Raw genomic sequence first — 20,778 nt, 5'->3', positions numbered from 1 at the left:
GAACCTCTAAGTCCAATCCTAAGATGCGCATCTTTGGCGTGGATTATGACGTCGCCCAGCGGACCAGGAGGACAACGCAATCACGCAATCAGACAGTGCAGTGCATGAGAGGTACCCCTAGAATGCACCGGAGGAGCACTCGACGAATTCCCAACTGATGGTGGTGGTGGCGGTGGCAAATGGGGAGGGAGGGAGTTGAGGGTGCGAGCTTCCAGATGCAGCAGCGGTGCAGAGGGGGGTGAGGTGGGGGTGGAAACACGAGTGCGGACTGAGCCGCGATGTCGCGGGATACGGGGAACGGCACAGCTTCTGAGTGCTATCATCTTGCATTGGCTTGCTCCCACGTGGAAGACTGCCACTCTTCCGCCCCTCCTCGCCCCGACCTCTGCCCCCCCCCCCCTCCGCCCTCCGACCATGTCTTTCGGATCCAGGCCTTTGTCACCACCCCAATTTCATCCTTCCTTGTCCTCCCCCAATTCCCACAACCTTTCGTCCACTTTCTTGCTCCCGGTTGTGTGTGTGTTTTCTGTATGAAGTTTGCGTCGGATACACGCGAGGCCGTGGGTTCAGATTGTCGCAGTCGGAGTCGTCATCGTTGGAGGCGTATCCCCGACTTTCCCTGTGGATCTTTGGGTCTCTGGGTCTGTGTCTGCTTCATGCCATGGGTCGCGCGCCATGCTGCGAGAATGATACTGTCAAACGGGGCCCCTGGACGCCGGAGGAAGATGACAAGCTCGTCACCTGGATCGCGCAGTACGGAGCTGGTAGCTGGCGCACCTTGCCGAAAAGAGCCGGTACCAGCTGCTCGTGAACCATTAGATTCTAGATCCGCTGAGTGCTTGCGTTCCAGTGAGACCATCTGCAGTCATCTGATCGGATTCTGATGGTTCTGTACAAGATGGATGTTTGCGATATGTCGACCAGTCTCTTGGGGCAGTGAGAATAGTAACTAGCATAATTTGGATCAGCACTGCTTGAAACAGACAGTTGTGCTCGAGTTTTTATTTACAAAAACACTAACGTAATCTATAATTCATGAGATAGGGGGCGCAAATGAACTTGTTCATCTCAAGACTGCCACATAGCTGACAGACCTTCATCATGAAGTACTAGATGATGAAGCTCGTTCTGGCATGAGACGGCGTGAATCACCAATGTATATATTGAATCGAAATCGCATAAGTTACTTCTGTGATTACAGTTGCACATCCTTTCTTATCCTAGTACCGAAGGTTTCTGCAGCGTAAAGTCATCGACACTGCAACACTTGTGTAGTGTTACAGATGCTTAATCGTCATGCATGTGAATCTATGTTGTAATCTCCTGTCACAATCATGGGTTTCGTTTCATGCGCATGACAGTTGCAGAGAATATTAATCGGAATCCCTCAAATTATATCCCAAGCTGGTTGTAAAAAGCGACGTAGCAATATGGACTTGTTTGTAGTTGGGACCAGGCACCAGTCAATACATCTAGAGAACACTGGTTCCGACTTGCAATGATGGAACCAGGATCAAGCGACCTGCACAAACAATTAGTCCTACTCTTTTATCTAGAAGCGTCTGCTAATTGGGCTGAAGTGGATCAGATATTGGGGGGAGGGGTGTGAACTAAGACATCAACTGTGTTTTGGATTGGATTTCAGGTTTGCGGCGTTGCGGTAAAAGCTGTCGGCTGCGCTGGACTAACTATTTGAGGCCAGACCTCAAGCACGGACGCTTTTCTGAATACGAAGAACAGCTCATCGTCCATCTCCACGCAACTTTGGGAAGCCGGTGAGTATAGTGAGGTAGAAGTGTTTTATTTTTGATCTTGCTTACAATACTATAATCTGAAGACCTGGATTTCGTGTACTTTCGTACTTAGATCTGACTAGTAAATTTTCAATACAAGTGTCAATTACTTTCCTCGCGCAATCCCACAGAGTAGGGGTATTGCTGTAACGCAAGATTTCTTCAATTTCTGGATTGTGAGCACTGCGAGAATCTTGCACTGCTTCCGTCCCACTTCAAATTTATCTGTATTGAATGCGACGAACCACGACTTGACGGTGATGGATCTCATTTAGATAATTCGCCACTGTGCATCATATCGCAACGCGTGTTCATATCGGCTTCTCGCCTTTTGCAAGACAATAAGAACAGCATGCACTCTGCCCTACCACGCGACGTTCACAGACCGCGGCCCTGAAATGCTGAGCTTAAAGAGACTGGATGCAAGAGTGAGTCTTTGTATAAATTTGCGAGTCGTAACCAAGATTTTCTCTTGTGTAGGTGGTCCCTCATTGCGGCACAACTTCCAGGGCGCACAGACAACGACGTCAAAAACTATTGGAATTCGCGTCTTAAGAGGAAACTGTGTGAAATGGGCATTGATCCCATCACACACAAACCCATATCTCAGCTTCTAGCGGATCTTGCTGGCAGTGAGGCACTTCTGCAAGGAGGTGAAGTCGCTGAGGCTGCACTTGGTTGCTTTAAGGACGATATGCTGGACATCCTGATAAGACAGCGGTCGGAAGGATCGGACATCGACCAGTCGGCGGGTACCCATGAATTAACAACTCGGCAACCACCTCTCATGTTTGCTGCTTCAAGGTCTTGTGTCTTACAGTCCGATCCGGTCGGTGCAAATGTTCGTAGTACCATAACTAACGACCGCCACAACTCAACGTTCACCAGCCGCAATTTCGAATGGGCGGTTGTGGATGACAATAACTACAGCCTTGCAAAGTCTACACAAACAAACGAGGTAAACAAGTCTGATCCTGATAACCATCCAACGTCAATTCTTTGCGTAATTTGAACTTGATCTTACTCAGGCGCAACCACCGTGCTATCAAATCCATGTCAAATTGCATCAAACTTGACTCGCGCAAGCTCCGCGTAACCTGGGTATTCTGTAGGTCCAACAGTATGGAGAGGTGATGAATTCTAGAGAAGGCTCCAATTCCCAAAACCTGGCTGTGCCAAGTTGCCGACTCTTCCCACAAGATACCGCGAGTGAAGGTAACTTACTGTCCAAACGGATTCACGCGTTTTGTTCATATAATATATTGTAATTTCTTGGCGTTACGTGGGAAGGTGGATTGTGATTCAGCACAGTGTGACACTGCAGGTTCAAAATTCAGTACAACAGCCTGCAACCTTTCAAGTCTAGAATCCCCAATTCTGGTCAACGCACCAACGACAGTCACGAATCTCTTGTGCGATCCTTTGGCGGTCAGTTGGAGTTGCCACATCCAAGATATGCAGAGAGAGTCGATCACCGGCTGTGTTTCCGGCATCCAAGACTTGGCAGGTAGGGTCACGGTGCTTGGGTCAAGCAGCCTGCCTAGTCCATGCCACAGTGACCACAGCAGCACCACTAGTGGCATCACAAGCCTGGTCAACGGTGACGTTGAAGGGCTTGAAACCGTCTTCAGTTCTGATGTCTTTTTGTGGGACTTCCCAGAGCTAAGCTGCATTTTGAGTTGAGCAGCCCTTTTTGTGAGAAGTTCACAGTGTGAGTCGAAGAGTGTAAAATTATGACAATTTGAGAAGGAGAGTGGTCATCAATGGTTTTATAGAATATTAGAATGTAGTATACAAAGTGGGATGCTATTGAAACTAGGCCAGCAACAACTGGTTGCATTAGAAATGTCTTTTTTCTTTGTAATGTTCACAGTCCTTGCACATAGTTGTTGTGCATGAATGTGTAGTGGAAAATGATCTAGGAGAGTGTTAGTTTTGTTTTGCTTTTGACTTTTAGTTTGATGCAAAAGTGGCCATTCTAACCAAATAGGTGTGGATCATATATGATCACAAAATTAATCTCTCCTTTCAAGATTTTGTACAAATTGAACTTGACATCAATGAAAACATAATAATTGTTTACATTAGTTTTGTACAGGTATTTTAGTGTTTTTTTGAAAAAATCTATTTAGGTTTGAATATTGGATACAAACAATAAAAAAAAGACACTAATAAAACTGATGATAGAGAGGTGTGTTTGTTATGATCTACTTTAGAATTTTTCAATATATTGTTATTATTATGATTTTAATTTTTTTTTTAAATTCTAAAAAGACTTTTTTTTAATTATAATTTATTCCTAGAATATTAAGATGAATAAAATTGCAATTCTGGGTAGTAAATTTTGAAAGTAATTTATACATTCTAAGTAATTCTTAATTATTCATCAAATATTTATTTTATTTCATTTTATTTGAGATTTTTTTTTTTTTTTAATCTTAAACCTTAGAGTATCACAGAAAAAGCAAAACATGACTAGTTTTTATTGTCACGAGGAATTCAACAAAAAAAAAATACTACTACTAATTATACTGCTTATAGATTGTCTCAATAAAATAATCTAGAAAATTTCCAACTTGCAATTTAATATCTAAATAAAAGACCCTGATGTAATTTTTAAATGATTACCAATGCCAAATTGATATTTATAATTAGAAAATAAAATCAATTCTTTGCAATACATTTGCAACCAAAACACTTAAGAAAATCATAAAATATTAATAAATATAGCACCAACTAAGTTTATTATATCAAAATTAAAAAATATAGTATTGAAAGTTTATATATATATATATATATATTATCATGATTAATACATTATCTTTCTATTTTTTTAATAAATATTTGATTACGAAATTGCTTAAATTTGTAACAAAAAAAACTATGATTTTTTAATTGAATCTTATTTCAAATATATTTTTCTAAATTTAGAATATCATTTCAATAAATATAAAAGTGATTATAGTATTATAAATCTTAAATTTTTGTGTTGGTCTAAAAGTTATGTAAAAATTTTAAAATTATATACAAGTATATAATAGCTAAAAATTATATTATTTATTTAGATTACTATTTAGTACTAATAAAATTGATATAAATTTTAATACAACCACCAATTTTACTTCATTTTTTTATTTAAAAAAATATTAAAATTCTTAATTCAAATAAGAAATTTAAAATATTTTTTATGAGCATTGTTGTATAAATTAGAATCATTATATACATCATATTGAATGCCAAAAATCAACACACGAAACAAAATCTTAAGAAAACATAAAAGAATTAAACACCACTAAGTCTTATATCATAAAAATGGAATCTAAGAGTGCAAGTTTGTGTAAAAAAAACTTTAAAAGCTTCAAAAAAAGATTAATCACTATAACCAAGTAAAATCATACAACAAAGGTATTCTCTCTTTCAAAACTACTTACAAGATTTGACTTGATAAGCATGTCAAGTTAAGAGAGTTTCTCCACCTAAGTCTTTAAACCTTAATTGACATTAAAAAGGTCAATTAATGAAAAATATTAAGAAGATTAAAATCTACTAAACTAAATCAAATTAGATTTTATTTATTTTTTAGGATTGAATACTCAATGCCATATCACATGACAATTATTGTATGAATAAAGATTATTATACATAAAAAAAAAAAAAAAAAAAAAAAAAAAAAAAAAAAAATCAAGCTCCAAAAATTAACATGAAGTATGCAATCTAAATTAAATACAAGTGCACAATTTAGAAAATCTAAAGTATTGTCCCTAGTTGATTAGGAGTCCCTTCTAAGCTAAAATAAACTTCCACTAGTTAGAAATTTGTTCTAATTCACTGCAATTAATTCATCTATGTATTCTATTATTTGTAACTATTGCTGAATTTTTATTAAATAATTCTTCAACTTATCTCAATTAATCCAATTAATCAATAGAACCTTCACCATAAATTGTACTAGCAATATAAATTCATACAAAGAAGTTTACACATAGATTTTTTTTTAATCTTTTTTTATCATAAGTCATCTATTAATAATATTTCATCTAAGAATGAGAATTATTTGGAAATAGATTTTCATCCAAAAATGAATTATCACCAAACACAAATTTTTACTCAAGAATGAATTATCATTTAACACAAATTCTTATCCAAATTCTAATTCATCCCATCTTTATTGTAACTTTGTCTAATATAAGTTCATCCACTCAAAGAGTCATTTAAGCCATACTTTTGATAAAATTACCTCTTTCTTTTTGTTGGAATCAAAATCTTCAAAAGAATATTCTTTACTTTGACTTCAATTCTATTGGCCAATACCACTTTTCTATAATTATATTTACTATCATAAATGGATCTGGAACAATATGAATGCAATTATACTTCATCACCAATGACCTTGTCTAACAGAACTAATATTGACACTTGCCACAATGTGAACCAAACTTGCTTAGTTTTGGCTAGAAAACTATGTCTTAACACTGTTGAACGAACGACCAAGACATATATAAGAATCTTGTTGTGCCTCAAGAAGTTGTCACTGCAACTTTGTTAATGCAACTAAACAATTGTCTTCTTCCTTATTGCGGATTTTTATTGCCGATTTCTATAAGGATCTCAATAGTAAGTTGGTGATAGTTGATGCATGAGTTATCAACAACAACACTTTCATGTTTCCATTGTAGTACCATAGACAACGATGATAAGTAAGTTCACATAGATGGAAAAAATTCAAATGTGAGCTACTCTAGCTATAATTAAATCCAACATCAACTCGATTGTACTTCTTCTTGTCTAAGTTACTTATAAGCCCATGAGTACATACAATCCTAAGTGTAGCTGAGGATGTACTAGAGATAAGATTTTGGAAGAAATAATGGACAAAGTCATCAAAGTGTATTTAACCATTGTAATACAACTGCTACCTTCAAAAGACAACTGCAATAGGGGATGTTGATGCTCTACTACCCTTGAGCAGTGCACGCACCAAATTATATCATTCAATATAAGAGAAAATAAATGCCGTGGAAGTTCAATACATCTAAAAATATTTTTAAAGTACAATAATATAATAACTAAGAAAAGAAAAAAGAAAAAAAGAAAAAAATCCAATAAACAAAAATGAAATTGACTTGGTAAATCTACATATGAAAGAATCATACAAAACAAGTTTATATTGATATCAAAACCTTAATACAATACACCAAATTTACATAGCCCTCCAAAGATCAAAATTCAACAAAGGACTACAAAAGGCCCTCAACACTCCTTTTTTGAGCTACCACTAAACACAAGAAAGAAAATCATCAACATAATTGCTGCATTTATACACTATTTATTGTTGGTTTTCTTTATTAAACACAATTAACAAAGAAAAACAAAGAAAATGAAACTTTTACAAAGTTGATTAATTGACAATATGTTAGTTAATAAATCTACTCACTTAGGAGTTTAAGATACAAAATATACTTAAATTATAATTTTATTTGAGTTATGGTATCAATTAATAGATTTTATTCTAGGATCTAGTATTAATAGTATAGAATAATAAATTATTAAATTATCTAGATGTAATACCTATATAATTGTCTTATTGATCATTTAAATTGCTAATAATCAAGGACTTTTAGAAAATTAAAATTAAAACTTAAAGAGTAGCTAACTTCAAAAGAATCTCATAATGCTTATATCTTTAAAAAATTAAAATTAAAAAAAATAAAATATAGAAAAGTTAAAAAAAAATACTCTTTTTACAAAATAAATAATAATAAATAAATAAATAAATAAAATAAAATAATAGAAAAATAGGAATAAAATTAGATAATAGTAATTAAAAAAATAGTAGAAAAAAAGATAGGCTAGGGATTTGATTTTTTCAAATGAAAGCTTCTAGATTTTTAAAGAGAAGTTGATAGGGTCCGAAATTGTATAGAGCCTCGATCTCATTCTCTCTCTTTTAGTTCTTTTCTTATTCTAAATTTTGGAGCTCTACATTTTAAGGCTATTATAATTGGAGTGGCATTCAAGTAATATTACAATATGTGATAGTATCAAGCAAATGTAGCATTCTAATGCTTATTAAATTATAATTGGTTGCAACAACAAAGACTTACATTATTCTAATTTATATTATTTTTTTGGTGCATTACTCTTGATTAGGCTCTCTCTCTATGACAAGGTCGCTGGGATTGATTTTTATTCCAATTATTATTAAGTTTTACAGAGTTATTTTATATGGCACAAGTGATTTTTTCCTATTTATTAGATTCTTGTGCTGCTAATTGCAATGTAAACAACCTACTAGATATCATTTTCTTTTCTTTTTTTTGTCTCCATCTTGGATTTGAGAACTCCGCAAAGTTTGATCTATTAAAATTACTTTTTCCTTCACTTTTGGTTATGATTGCAAAAAAATACTATTTTTTTCATAAATGCAATTGAGGAGCTATGCTAAACTTCTTCTTGTTTGGAAGGTTCTTAGTTTTGTCCTTCTTAAGCAATTAGTGCCATTGTCGATTATAGAGTAAATTCAAGCAAAAATGTTGTTCAAGCTAGAATTTTGGTTCTTTTTTCTTCGTGCTTTGCTTGCAAGGTGCAACAAAATTTTCATTTCAGCTTTAACTTTGGTATTTCTTGTGATATTGCTTGATATTATTGATTTATTCTAGAATAGAAATGTAATTTTTTTTTAGTTCTATGATTTGGCAATTAAATAAAGTTACTCATTAGATTTTTTCTTAATTTTTTCTTTCATTTTTCACCTTATATTGTGATTTCATTATATTTTGTGTTTGTTTTTATTGGTTTCTACATAACTACTTGTTTTTTTATTTGTTTTCTTGCTAGAAATCTCTTCATTATCGAGATTCTTCTTCAATTATCTATTTTTTATTCCTCAAATTCTTAATACTATATTGATAAGGCTCGTTGTATTATAAATCAGTAGCTAGAGTTTTGTGTCTTTTGATGTTTGCTTTGTACCATCAATGTTTGACTTAGTGGTTGGTGCAAAGCCTTAAGCAGTTGCACCAACATTATTAAATTGTTTGTTGTCTCTATTATAATGAACGGGCAACTTTTGGAAAAGTTGTTGATTGTCTATATAGTGTGTTTAATTAGTCTTAAGTCATATGGATTATAAAAGAGTCTTTCTAAGGTTCATGTATAAGATGTTCTTTTTGTAGTCTACCACAATCTAAATAAATATATATCACATCCAATCTCATTAAGGTAGATAGTATTGAACTAATTTTTTTTAAGGAGACCACATTCTCTTTTCATTGTCTTTAATTTCTTAGTTATCTTTAAATCGCCTTTGACTTTTACCTTATTCATATTGAAAGACTACCTTTATTCCTCTTCAAGATCAATCAATGCTCTGAATTGTTTACATTGGCACAACTCTTCTTCAAGCTAAGATAGCTAGTAGGTTATTAGTAGTATAGTAGAAACAAAGAAGTTGTATTTCTACTTCTACTCAAAGTGGTAGTATTGTAGTATCTTCTAGATATGCCAATGATAGTAATATTGTCTTTGTAGTCAAAGAATTAATTCTCACATAACTCCTAGTTATTTTATCAAATTGAGCAAGTGAAAAATAAAAAATTGGATGAAATATTTAGACCCTCATAAAATTAAAATTATTGATTAATTTACTATATTTAATAAAAATATTAATTAATCAATAATTAAGATTACAATAATTTATATCTCAAATTATTATCTATAAAGAAGCTATCTTAGCAAACCAACTTCTCTAGCTCAATTTTCAAGCAAAAGAACTCAAAGAAGATATGTAAATAAGTAAAAAATAAATCAAAGAGAGATAACAAAATAAAAATGAGAAAGTAAATATATTTAATAAGAAGATAAAATTACTATTACCAAAGGCTAAAAAACTAGAAATTCTAAAAATTAAACTAGAAGCAGAAAAAAATTAACAAGAGTGAAAAAAGCTTCATTCTTACCTCTAAATATACTATCTACCTAAGAATTATATGGCAATATTCTAAAGGACCTCCAACTTGTGTCTAATTTGCAAGACACATGTCTTAACTTGCAAGCTAAGTTTCCTATAAGTACACCACAATGTTAGCTTGTATGATAAGCTATCCATACATGTGACATGTGGCTTACTTGCTAGCTAAGTTTCTAATCTATCAATCACTTATAATCTTGTATAGAAGTTAAACCACATTGTGAATCACACAATTGACTCATTAGTTGTTTTAATACAAAAAAGACACTTATGGTGCCTAAAGTCACTAGTTAAAGAGTTGATGTAGGAATTGGAGATAAATAGCAATTAATAAGATGTAGTGGCTAGAATAGGTCATTTGTAAAATGCTTTAAAAAAGAATTTTAATTTAAATAATTGCTCCTTAATTGAGCTGATATAGATTTACAATGTCCTTTATTGTAGATTTATTCCATTAAAAATTATTTGGAATAGGATCACAATATAAATTTGAAGTGGTCAATTCAAAAAATAGAAGAAAATAATAAAAAAAAAGGGGGTAGACAACTAGTAGGAGAGAGTAGGGAGGAAAAAATAATAATAGAAAGAAAACTAAAGAAGGAAGGAAAAATCAGAAAGAAAGGGGGAAAAAGAAAAAAAGATGGCTCAGAGGGCAAGAGGCTGCCCCCAAATTTTGGTAGCCTTTTTGCGGATAGGGGTCCAAGTCGGCTCTCTCTTGTTGTTTTTATTCTTCTCTACACGGTTCCACGAACTTCAGGAGCTCCAAGCTGGATTTTCTCTGTCTCCTTCACGTTGATGGAGTGATGCTGTGCAGCACTTCTTAATCTCTGGTTTTTTTTATTTTTGGTGTGGAAATTGAGCTTTGATTGTGACGGGTTGATTGTCTGTGGTTTTCTTCCTACGTCAAGGGCGCGTTAGTGTGGTTTTGATGGATGACATCCAGCATGGTGCAAAACAACGGATTTTTGGAGGATAGAAGCTCAGCTTGGCAATTGTTGTAAACCACCTTGGTAAGCCCTAGTCTTCCCAGAGGCGAACGTTGGAGTCAATAGTGCATAGTTCTGGCTTTAAGCCGTTATCTACCTTCTGCGGTGCAGGGTGTGGCATTGTTCATCAATCAATTCCTATTGGATGGCACTATTCTAGGCTACGTGCAGACTTGGTCAGTCGAGGGAGCCAGAAACTCATTGCGCGCACGGCGGTTGTTTGAAGTGGTAGAGTCTGCTGTATTACAGGTGGATGCACTCCTAATGGCTGTTAGTGCTGTTGTTCACGACTCTCCATTTTGTTTTTATTGGCTCTGATCGGGAGGGCATTATGGTGCCAAAAAAAGAATTGGTTGTTCAGTGGAACATAATTTTTTTTCTCTCACCTAGTCGTTGCTCTTCATCCATCATCAACTTAATTGCGGTTTTTATAGTCAATGTCTAGATTGTGCATCACTGTTGTAGTAGAGAACAACGACGGAGACAATTTGTATTAAAGGAAGGCGGGAACATCGGGATTCAGATCCTTCTTGAATTAGGACTAGTTGCAAATCTGGAGATTGAAGTGTTGACGACTGGAACGTCGTGGCATTGTTGTATTGCTACTGCGTGTTATCTTCCATTTTGGCATCGCAACTCCCTCTCTGGTTGTATACTTCACAAGCTATGTTACACATTAGGCGAGGAGAATCACTCGACTCTTCAGAACATCCTTCTACATGAAGATCATCAAGCTCTGTTATTTGCCAGTATGACAAACCAGCACTGATTCCGGAGAAGGAAGAACTGAGTTGAGTGGACTTGTGGTTCAAAGAGTAAGGAAGCCCTTGGACTCCTTTTAGTTCTTCTGTCTTACAATTCTTCAGTGGTGGGTAGAGAATTGGTTGATCAACCCTCAGATCAATGGATAGTTGCTTCCACATGATCCGCTATGCTTCAATCATAATCTGTAAGTGTATTGCTTCTTCGTTAAAGTTCTCAAATACATGACAATGGCTTGGAGTTCTTCTTGAAGACCGACTAGAGTGTGGAAGTCAAAATAGAATTGGGCACTTTGTTCATCTGAGCATGTTGCTCTTATATAGGAGTTAGAGTTAAGAGAGAATTTGGACTTCAGTAGATATACTCATATTGTAGTGCACAAGGAATTAAGAAGGCAGACTCAAAGTTATCTAAACTTCAAAGCTCAGCCTTGGCAGATCCGACGATCTTACTACAATTCCACAACGATGTTGTGGAGCGTTTCCAAGGACTTCTATCACCAGGAATCGAGAAGAGGCACTCAACAAGAAGTCAGATGGGAAGCAAAGCATTACTAATGAGTTATAACTCACAATTGTGAGTTAAAATTTCCCAATTGGATATAGCCCTTTTAGCACCATCAATTATTCATTGAATTCTACCTAGTAAATCATCTTTAATCTAAAGAATTGTGATTGATGAAGCAATTAAAAGACGTAGGAAAAAAGCTAACATTGGATTGGATGCAGTTAGGATATGGTGGATGAAGGTTGATTGAAATTAGATGAATTTCCATTCATGGATGAGAAGTTATTTGCAGATAAAAAATTATTCATGGATGGAACTTATCTTGGATGAATTTTTGGATGATAATTGATACTAGAAAGGAATAAAAATATAAATATAAAATAAAAATTATATAAACTTAAATTAAATCATATAAAAAATTGTCTTCTAAGTGTATGTTTTGTTGAATTATTTGAGTGCCTTGTGTTGCTTTATAATGTGTGGAAGTGGTAGAAGGTGAATTTAATTGGTAAAAAATTAAAAAGTTCAAACAAAATAAGAGATGACTTAATCAATTAAATTGTAGACTAATTAATGTTGGTGAATTTGAATAGATTACTTGTTAGAAGGAATGACATCAATCACAATTGGGATTTTTATAGGAATTATTGGATACTTAATCAAAAAATGATAGAAACTTGTTAAATAATTTAGATAATTAAAATCAATTGAAATTTGAATAGACTCTCAACTAGTGGAGAGTTTATTTTAGTTCACATACATCTCTAAAGCTTGTAAAAAGCTTTCAAGAAGTTTTTCTATAAGATATTATCAAATTAACTTATTTTTATTACCTTCTATCTATTCATATTATTTAAGTAATTATAGATAGATCTATGACATTGTTCTTTCTTCTAAAGATAAGTTCTACGAAGAGTAGTGATCACATGTTTACGAAGTTCAAGATGTAGCAAATTATATTTGACATATACTCTGATCCTTATTTCTTTTAAAAGTAGTTAATAGATTCTTTAAGCTACCAATAATATCTAATTATAAGGCTGAAAGACCACCCTATTATTTGATTATTATTAATACCTTCATAACTTCTTTCAAATATAACATTTGTATTACTATTAAGAGTCATTCATACCTCCAATAAAATCACCAAACATTGAGAGTCTCTTTCAAGGTTGTGTTATCAAACACATTATATCTTGTCATCTATTCAATGAAGAATATGTCATTCTTGAAGCTCTTTATTTTGATTATGTTGTCTTGAAGGTTATGATAATTCCAATGATTTATCCGAGAAGTCAGCAAACAATGGTTCATAAGTTGAATTTGTTGTTTGTTGATTCTCCATCTCTTTAGTACTACAAATGTAAAGAAACTACAAATAAATATTGAAAGTTGAATGTAATCTTTCCTAAATTGTAGTTCTTTTATAATAAAGATTTACTATTTTTTATCTTAGTTTTGATGGATGTTGTTGATGAAAAGTATTATCCTTTTTTATTTTATTTTCAAGATTTTTTACTAATTCCCATGTACATTCATTATTATTATATCCACACCAATGAACAAGATATTCTAACTTATTTTGACGTCGCTTTGAGTCTAAGACTTCTTCCACCTTGAATTGTTTATTATTATTTATTTTTATAGGAAGAATTGGCATTTGTCTTTTTTCTTTTGAGATATTCATTGTTTTATATGGCTCAAAAATAGACATATAGAATATAGGATGGATCTTCATAGACTTTGATAGATGTAATTGATAGGCAATAAGATTAATTTATTCACAAATATGAAATGATTTAAGCATATAGTAATCTAATTTATTACAAGGGTGGTTAGTCTTCATATTGTGATGAAGTAGCCATATCTTATTACCAACATAAAATTAAGATTGATCCTTGCAATAAGTATCCACATTGATCTTTTGTCATTCTTGAACTTCTTTTAATTATACCTTTATTATTATATATAGCTTAGATAAATGATTTTTCAAAATTTTAATCATAAGATTATCAAATTTTAAAAAAATAAAAAATATTAAGTTATAGATGATCATTATAATTAACAAAGAAAGATGTTTATTGTATAGAAAAATGTATCTTATTATTATAAGAAAATTTTGCAAATGGCATAAGAATTATCCAATCATCTTCTTGATAGTTGATGGTACATCTTAAATATCACTCCAAAACTTGGTTTACATGTTCTATTTGTTCATTAATTTAAAAATAAAAAGCTAAAAAAAATTTATATCTTTTTTAAAATCTTGAAAAGAATTTTCTAAAATCTTAATACAAATTGAATTCTTCTATTCAATACAATATTCTTGAGTAATCTATGATATCAATAAATATTATTAAGAAAAAGCTTAGTTGTTTCTTTATATGCCATAGATTTTGTATATCATACAAAATGTGGTCTCTTAGCAAAAAAATCTACTATTATAAATATAAAATCATACAAACTTGAGATTAAAAGATCTATGATAAAATCCATAAAAATAAAAGACCATAGTTGTTTTGGAATATGAAATAGTTGAAAGAGCCCATAATATTGATGTCAAGGAGTTTTTGATCTTGAAAAAATATCACATGATTATACAAAGTCTTGATTGTCTTTTATATTTGAGGCCACCAAAAAACTCTTAATATTAGTTTCAAAGTCTTGTTGTATCCAAAATGTTTAGCTACTAGAAAGTTGTGATAAGCTTAAAGAACACATAATCATGCTTTGCCTTGTCGAATGTATAATCATCCATCAAAATAAAATAGATTGTTCTTAAATTTAAACTTTAAAATATTATAAAATTTTAAAAAATTATTCTTAATATCATAAACAAAAAGATAAAAATACATATTTAATCAAAATTCTTTGAAAAAAATTGAATCAAGAGTCAATGTTGATTTTAATACTTAAAGATAAAAAAATACTATGGCTTTAAGAAAATTATTTTTTATTGATCAAAAGCTGCATTTCTTTATTTTGATATAGGATAAAAACTTCTAAAAAGATCATTTTATAAACCTTATTATTTTTAGATTGATAAATGATCTTAAAATCAAATCTTGATAAAAACATGTTTCAATGGACTTGGGAACAATTCAAAACTTGTGCCAATATAAAGTACTAAAGATTCTTATTATTTGTATATATGAAGAATGAACTTGAAGGGTCTTCTAAATAATAACATCATTTTTTAAATGAATCCATGATTGCAAGAATTTATTTTTGTAGATCTTGAAGTTAATCTTTGCTACTGAAAATGTTTTGGAATGAAAAGCTATTATATAGAGCTTATCATCTGTTTCCATTTATGACAAAATAGCATCCATAGAAAAATATCTGGGTTTTTCTTTTCGAAAAGATTTTAAGTTAAGATTTTAAGGATACCACTTAACATCTTTTTACCATTGGAAATAGGCATGGCATATAGAATAAAAGATAATTGTTTTTTTGTAGTATGCATGAAAGCTCTTGTATTTGTTAGTAAAGATTTAGATGTATTGAACTTATATATTTTTACTTGGCTAATAAAATTTTAGATTGAAATAAAAAATAAATTAGAGTTATAAGAAACCAATCTATCTAAAGATTATACTTTTCTAACCATGATAATCCTAAAATAATTAGGTTAAATGAAGATCTTATAATATTAAGTATTATTGTGCTACTATGATTTTTAATTGCTACATCTAATAGAATAATTCCATAGATACCATCTCTAGAAGATAACAAATGACTATCTATGACTTCTACATATATGGATTTAGTTTTTTTGATTAAAGATATTTCTTATTTTTTGACAAAATCTTTGTCTATAAAACAAGTCGAGGCTCTTGAACCTAATAAAGCAAATATTTTGTGATTTTTAGATCCTAAATATACATATATTGTAAAACAAGGTAAAATATTTGAAGAGAGAATATGACTTTTATTAAATATTGTACATGATTTCAGTTGCACAATCCTTATTATAATAGGAGAAACTTATTTTTCAACACATTGTCTTCTTTGGCAACCATGCACCTCATTTTGAAATTGTATTGTTTTGTTGGACAATATTGAATAATGAGCTTAGCTTCTCTACAATATATGTATAAATTCTCTTGAAAATGTCAAACCTTTTCTTGCTTAGTGAGAAATTTAAAATATATTGTATCAATTTACATTGCTTCCAGCTTCGACAAATAAGTTTTTGAAAACTTAAGAGCCGCCATCTTTATTTGACTTATTTTTCTTTAATCAAATTTTTGTTCTTAATGCTTTTTAAATAATTGATTATTATAAGCAATGGCTTAAAAAATAAATTATTTTAAAGAATATGCTTTTGATATTATTAATAATAAATCTTTGATATTATTCTTTAATTCATATTGAAATTAATTGATAAGGACTTTGTTGTTCCAATATACATCTCAAATAAGGTTTTGGAATTCAATAGCATATATAGTAGTTGATCTTGATCCTTGTTGTAAAAATAAGGCAAAAACAATGAGTTGGCACTCTTGTCAATGTATCAAGGATAAGAACTCAATGAAAATACGTAAATAAATGAGAAATGAATCAAAGAGAGATGACAAAATAAAAATAAGAAAGTAAATTTATTTAATAAGAAATTGGAATTGCTATTACCAAAGATTAAAAAACTAGAATCTCTTGAAATTAGACTAGAAGTAAAAAAAAAAAAAAAAAAAAAAAAAAAAAGACAAGAGTGAAAATGCCTTCACTCTTGTCTCTATATATACTATCTACTTAAGAGCTATGTAACAACATTCTATAGAACTTCCAACATGTGTCCAATTTGCAAGACATATGTCTTAACTTACAAGGCAATTTTTCTATAAGTGCACCATATTGTTAGCTTATACTACAAGCTACTAATATGTGTGACACGTGGTTAATTTGTTGGCCAAGTTTATAACCTATTAATCATCTATATACATGTATAAAGATAAATCTATGTCTATGAAGCTTTTAAGAAGCTTGTCTATAAGCTTCATCTTATTTGAAGGTATATTGAGGTTTTGAAAGCTTTTCAAAGTGAAAAATGTATTTTGTGGATTTGAATTTTAAGAAATAAAAAGAAGTTTATAAATTTGATGATTTTATAAGTATTAAAGCATATTTTTAAGTAAACATTTGTCAATTTCTCAATATGCTTGATATTAATGAGTGTGAGAAGTTTGATGTCAATTGAATAGTTAGATTGAAGATTGTGACAGTTTTATAGATTGAAGATTTTGACAGTTTTATAGATTAAAGTCTTGAATAATTGAAATTTAGAGCTAGTGAGGATTTTCACAACCTTCCAACATCTACCAATTAGATTGAAGCAGAAATTCGTAAAAGAAATTAAGACTTAAGTACTTATATATTAGTCAATTTTTGGACCAATTGAATAATTGAGTAAGGAGATATCTTTGTTGGAAGATCAATATTAAAGATGAAAAAGGAAGGTTGCTAACATTTGAAAGATTTTGAGAGCTTTTCTTTCAATTGATGAATTTGATTCTTTTCAAATTTTGTATGATTATAAATTTCTTGTGGATTAAATTCTAAATAAAATTTTAATTAAAGTTGATGGTTCAATTAATATTTATTGAAGTTTCAAAACAACTATAGTAATTTATTAAGATTTATTTAGAATTTTTATTTAGATTGTCTAAGGTTATGATTTAGGATTTGATTTAGGATTGAAGTTTAGTATTTGATTAGAATTTTATTAGAATTTTAATAAAATTTAATTATGATTTTATTTAGAATTAGGATTTAATATTTAATTAGAATTTTTTAAAATTTTATTAAAATTTAATTAGGATTTAGGATTTTATTAGCATTTTATTGGGATTTCATTAAGATTTAGTCTAAGGTTAGAATTTAGGATTTCATTAGAATTTGTTTAAGGTTTTATTAGATTTTAGTCTAAGAAAAGAATTTAGGATTTTATAATGGTTAGTTTAAGATTTCATTAGGATTTAAGAAAGATTTATTTAGGATTTGTTAAAGATTACATGAAGATTTGATTAAGATTCAATTAGAATTTTTATTTTTAAATATTTTTTTAAAGATTTATTTGATATTTTTTTAATATTTTTTATTATATATATTCTTTTAAGATTAATTTATGATTTTTTTTTATGTTTTTTTGTAAGTTCTTTGAAACTTCTTTTACAATTTAATTAAAGATTGATTAATACTGTTATAATTTAATTGGAGTTTGTTTAGGATTCTATTAGAATTCTTAGGATCTTCTTATTGTAAGTTCTATTTTGTCTTCTACAACTAGATGCTTGATGCCTTTTCAAGCAAACTTTATAAAATATGACAATACCTAATAACATTATCAGAGTGGAGGTTGAAATTACAACAAAATATCATTATGGTTGTGATTACATAGTAGATTGTAAACTTGATTATAGTCAATGAGCTATTGTTGCTTGGATCCAATTAATATGAATTGTGAAAACTAGCACATACTTCTATACTTAACAACATTATTAGAGTGGACATTGGAATTGCAACACACTAAGGGAAGTTATTATTAAGCAAATCATAATCAACTATGTACACATTTTGGCATCCATCACTCTCTAGAAATACTCACAAGATGAAGAAAATCCAGCAAATGAAGTTATGTCAGCTTGGATGAAGTTTAGAATTAGATGAATTTAAAATTAGATGAACATAGGCATTGAATGGATTATAATTTCGATGAAAATGTATATTGGATGATGATTCATTTCCAAATAAGAACTTATTTTTGAATGAATTCTTATTTTTGGATTAATTTTTACTCATGGATGAATTTTTTTCATAGACAAAATTTTATTAATGCTTGAATTTTATGCATGATTCATTATTACAAGTAAAATTTATGGTTGAGGATGTATTGATTAATTGGATTAATTGATGGGGTTTTATAAATGATTTAATCAAGACTTAAGCAATAGCTATAATTCACAAAATTACATAGTTAATTCACTTATTGTGAATTAGAATGTGCTTCCAATTAGTAGTGGTTTATTTTAGCTCACACAATAATGCATCAGATAGAAATTACTTAGATTGGTATACTTGCATCAAGAACTGCAAATATTTTTTAGTCCACACAATTCTTCACTTATTGCTCTAAAGAAATTTAATATGATAAGGATGAAGATTTTATTAATAATAAACTTGTAGATAGCATCTAAAACTTTGTATATACGATTCAATGTTGATGGATGGCCTTTTCAATCCTACTGCAAATGCTTTAATAGGTATAAATAATTCTTAAATAATAAATTTTTGGCAAGTGTCATAAGCAAAGAGGTTGAAGATGAGGATAAAGATTTGTATGCATAGTATAGAAAAAATGTTCTTATTAAAATTTTAGGAGTCCTTTTGAGATTGTCTTATTGCAAAGGAACATCAAAAACTTGTATAAATGTACTTGTCAAAGATACAATAGCTACAAATATTCTTTGTAATATGGTAGAATATCTTTATATTAATCATATTTTTAAATAAATTTTTTTTTTTGCAAGATTTAGCTTTAAAAGAATATTCTTAATAGAAGCCAATCTTTTAAGATTTATGTATTTTTACATGGTTGGCTACATAGCTTAATAAATTGTAAAAAAAATATCAAAAATTGGACAATAGAAATATTAAACATATACTATAGAACAAATTTAGAAGAGGCAAAAAAATATTATGCAATAGATGTTATTAAATTATTAAATATTAATTTATAAAAGAATTACTAAAGTCATAATTTAACTTATAAGAAGACTTTTTTTTTTAAATTATATCAAAAAAATCTCAGATAAATAAATACAATATAAATACAACTAAAGTTATTAATGGATTTAATAATTATATAATAAAATATAAAATAGTAAAATTTAACAAAAAAAAGAATTTTAGTTCTATGATTAGAATGTCATTATATCATAATATTGATAATAAAAATCATATGTAAGTATTAAAAAATTTGTAAGAGCTACAAGAACACAATAAATGCTTTTATACTAACTTTACATCTTTTAAAATACAAATTATTATTTGAAATGAATTCTGAATTTTATTCATTCATGCAATCGGGATCTAACTTGTAACACATGTTCAAGACCTTAAATGCCAACTATTATTCTTGTAGTTTATTATTATCATCATTAAGATATTTATTAGTTTTTTAGAAAATAAATAAATATCATAATATTCAATTATAAAAATTATAAAAATTAACATTATTTGAAAGATAAGAAAAAAAAGTTGTTCTTGTTTCATTTTCTATCATTTTTAATTTTTAATTTTTTTCCTACAAATCATTGTTCTTTCTAAAGGATGTTGATTTCAAAGTTGCAAATACAAAAAAAAGGTTTTAAAAAAATACAATAAAATTGTAATTAAGGATAACAAATATATTCTTAGTTGCTTCTTAGTTCAATTGAACCCCTCGCCTAAAATACAAACCTTACCACATACCCATTGTAGTATTTGGTAGTAACTTCTATATCCCAATAGACTCAGCTGTGTTAGTGCCTAACTCGCTGCAAACTGATTACACCCCCACACAATCTACTATATAAAATAACTTGGGTATAAGACAAAGTATAAGACAAAGAAGCCTTCACATTGACCGTGAAGAAGGGAACGTGGGAACGTTCCCTGCCCAACGACACGGGTTTCCATAGGTGGAATGAGTTTGTACAAATGACACAATACTGGCGTAACTCCAGATTTCGAACGGATCGCCGGAGCAGCGGCGTGTTCGACG

At 30.4% G+C, this 20,778-nt stretch overlaps 1 protein-coding gene across 1 annotated transcript; it reads left to right on the top strand.

The window, feature by feature from the left end:
• The first annotated feature begins 462 nt into the window (after nt 1-462).
• On the top strand, nt 463-3,780 carry LOC112281011 (uncharacterized). Its single transcript, XM_024517100.3, has 5 exons — nt 463-794; nt 1,646-1,775; nt 2,274-2,751; nt 2,906-3,008; nt 3,118-3,780. Exons 1-5 carry the CDS (start codon nt 662-664, stop codon nt 3,474-3,476), a joined length of 1,203 nt encoding a protein of 400 aa, XP_024372868.1. The 5' UTR covers nt 463-661; the 3' UTR covers nt 3,477-3,780.
• The last annotated feature ends 16,998 nt before the right edge of the window (nt 3,781-20,778 follow it).

The sequence above is a fragment of the Physcomitrium patens genome, chromosome 1 (assembly GCF_059467195.1).
Source record: "Physcomitrium patens ecotype Gransden chromosome 1, ASM5946719v1, whole genome shotgun sequence".
Classification (NCBI taxonomy): domain Eukaryota; kingdom Viridiplantae; phylum Streptophyta; class Bryopsida; order Funariales; family Funariaceae; genus Physcomitrium; species Physcomitrium patens.
This window is presented reverse-complemented; position numbering and strand designations above follow the sequence as displayed.

Excerpts from the sequence above, each read along its gene's own strand:
- LOC112281011 (XM_024517100.3), top strand. The coding sequence starts at position 662 with ATGGGTCGCGCGCCATGCTGCGAGAATGATACTGTCAAACGGGGCCCC. Across the intron at positions 1,776-2,273 it reads CACGCAACTTTGGGAAGCCG|GTGGTCCCTCATTGCGGCAC; the intron begins GTGAGTATAGTG and ends TCTCTTGTGTAG. Across the intron at positions 3,009-3,117 it reads ACAAGATACCGCGAGTGAAG|GTTCAAAATTCAGTACAACA; the intron begins GTAACTTACTGT and ends GTGACACTGCAG.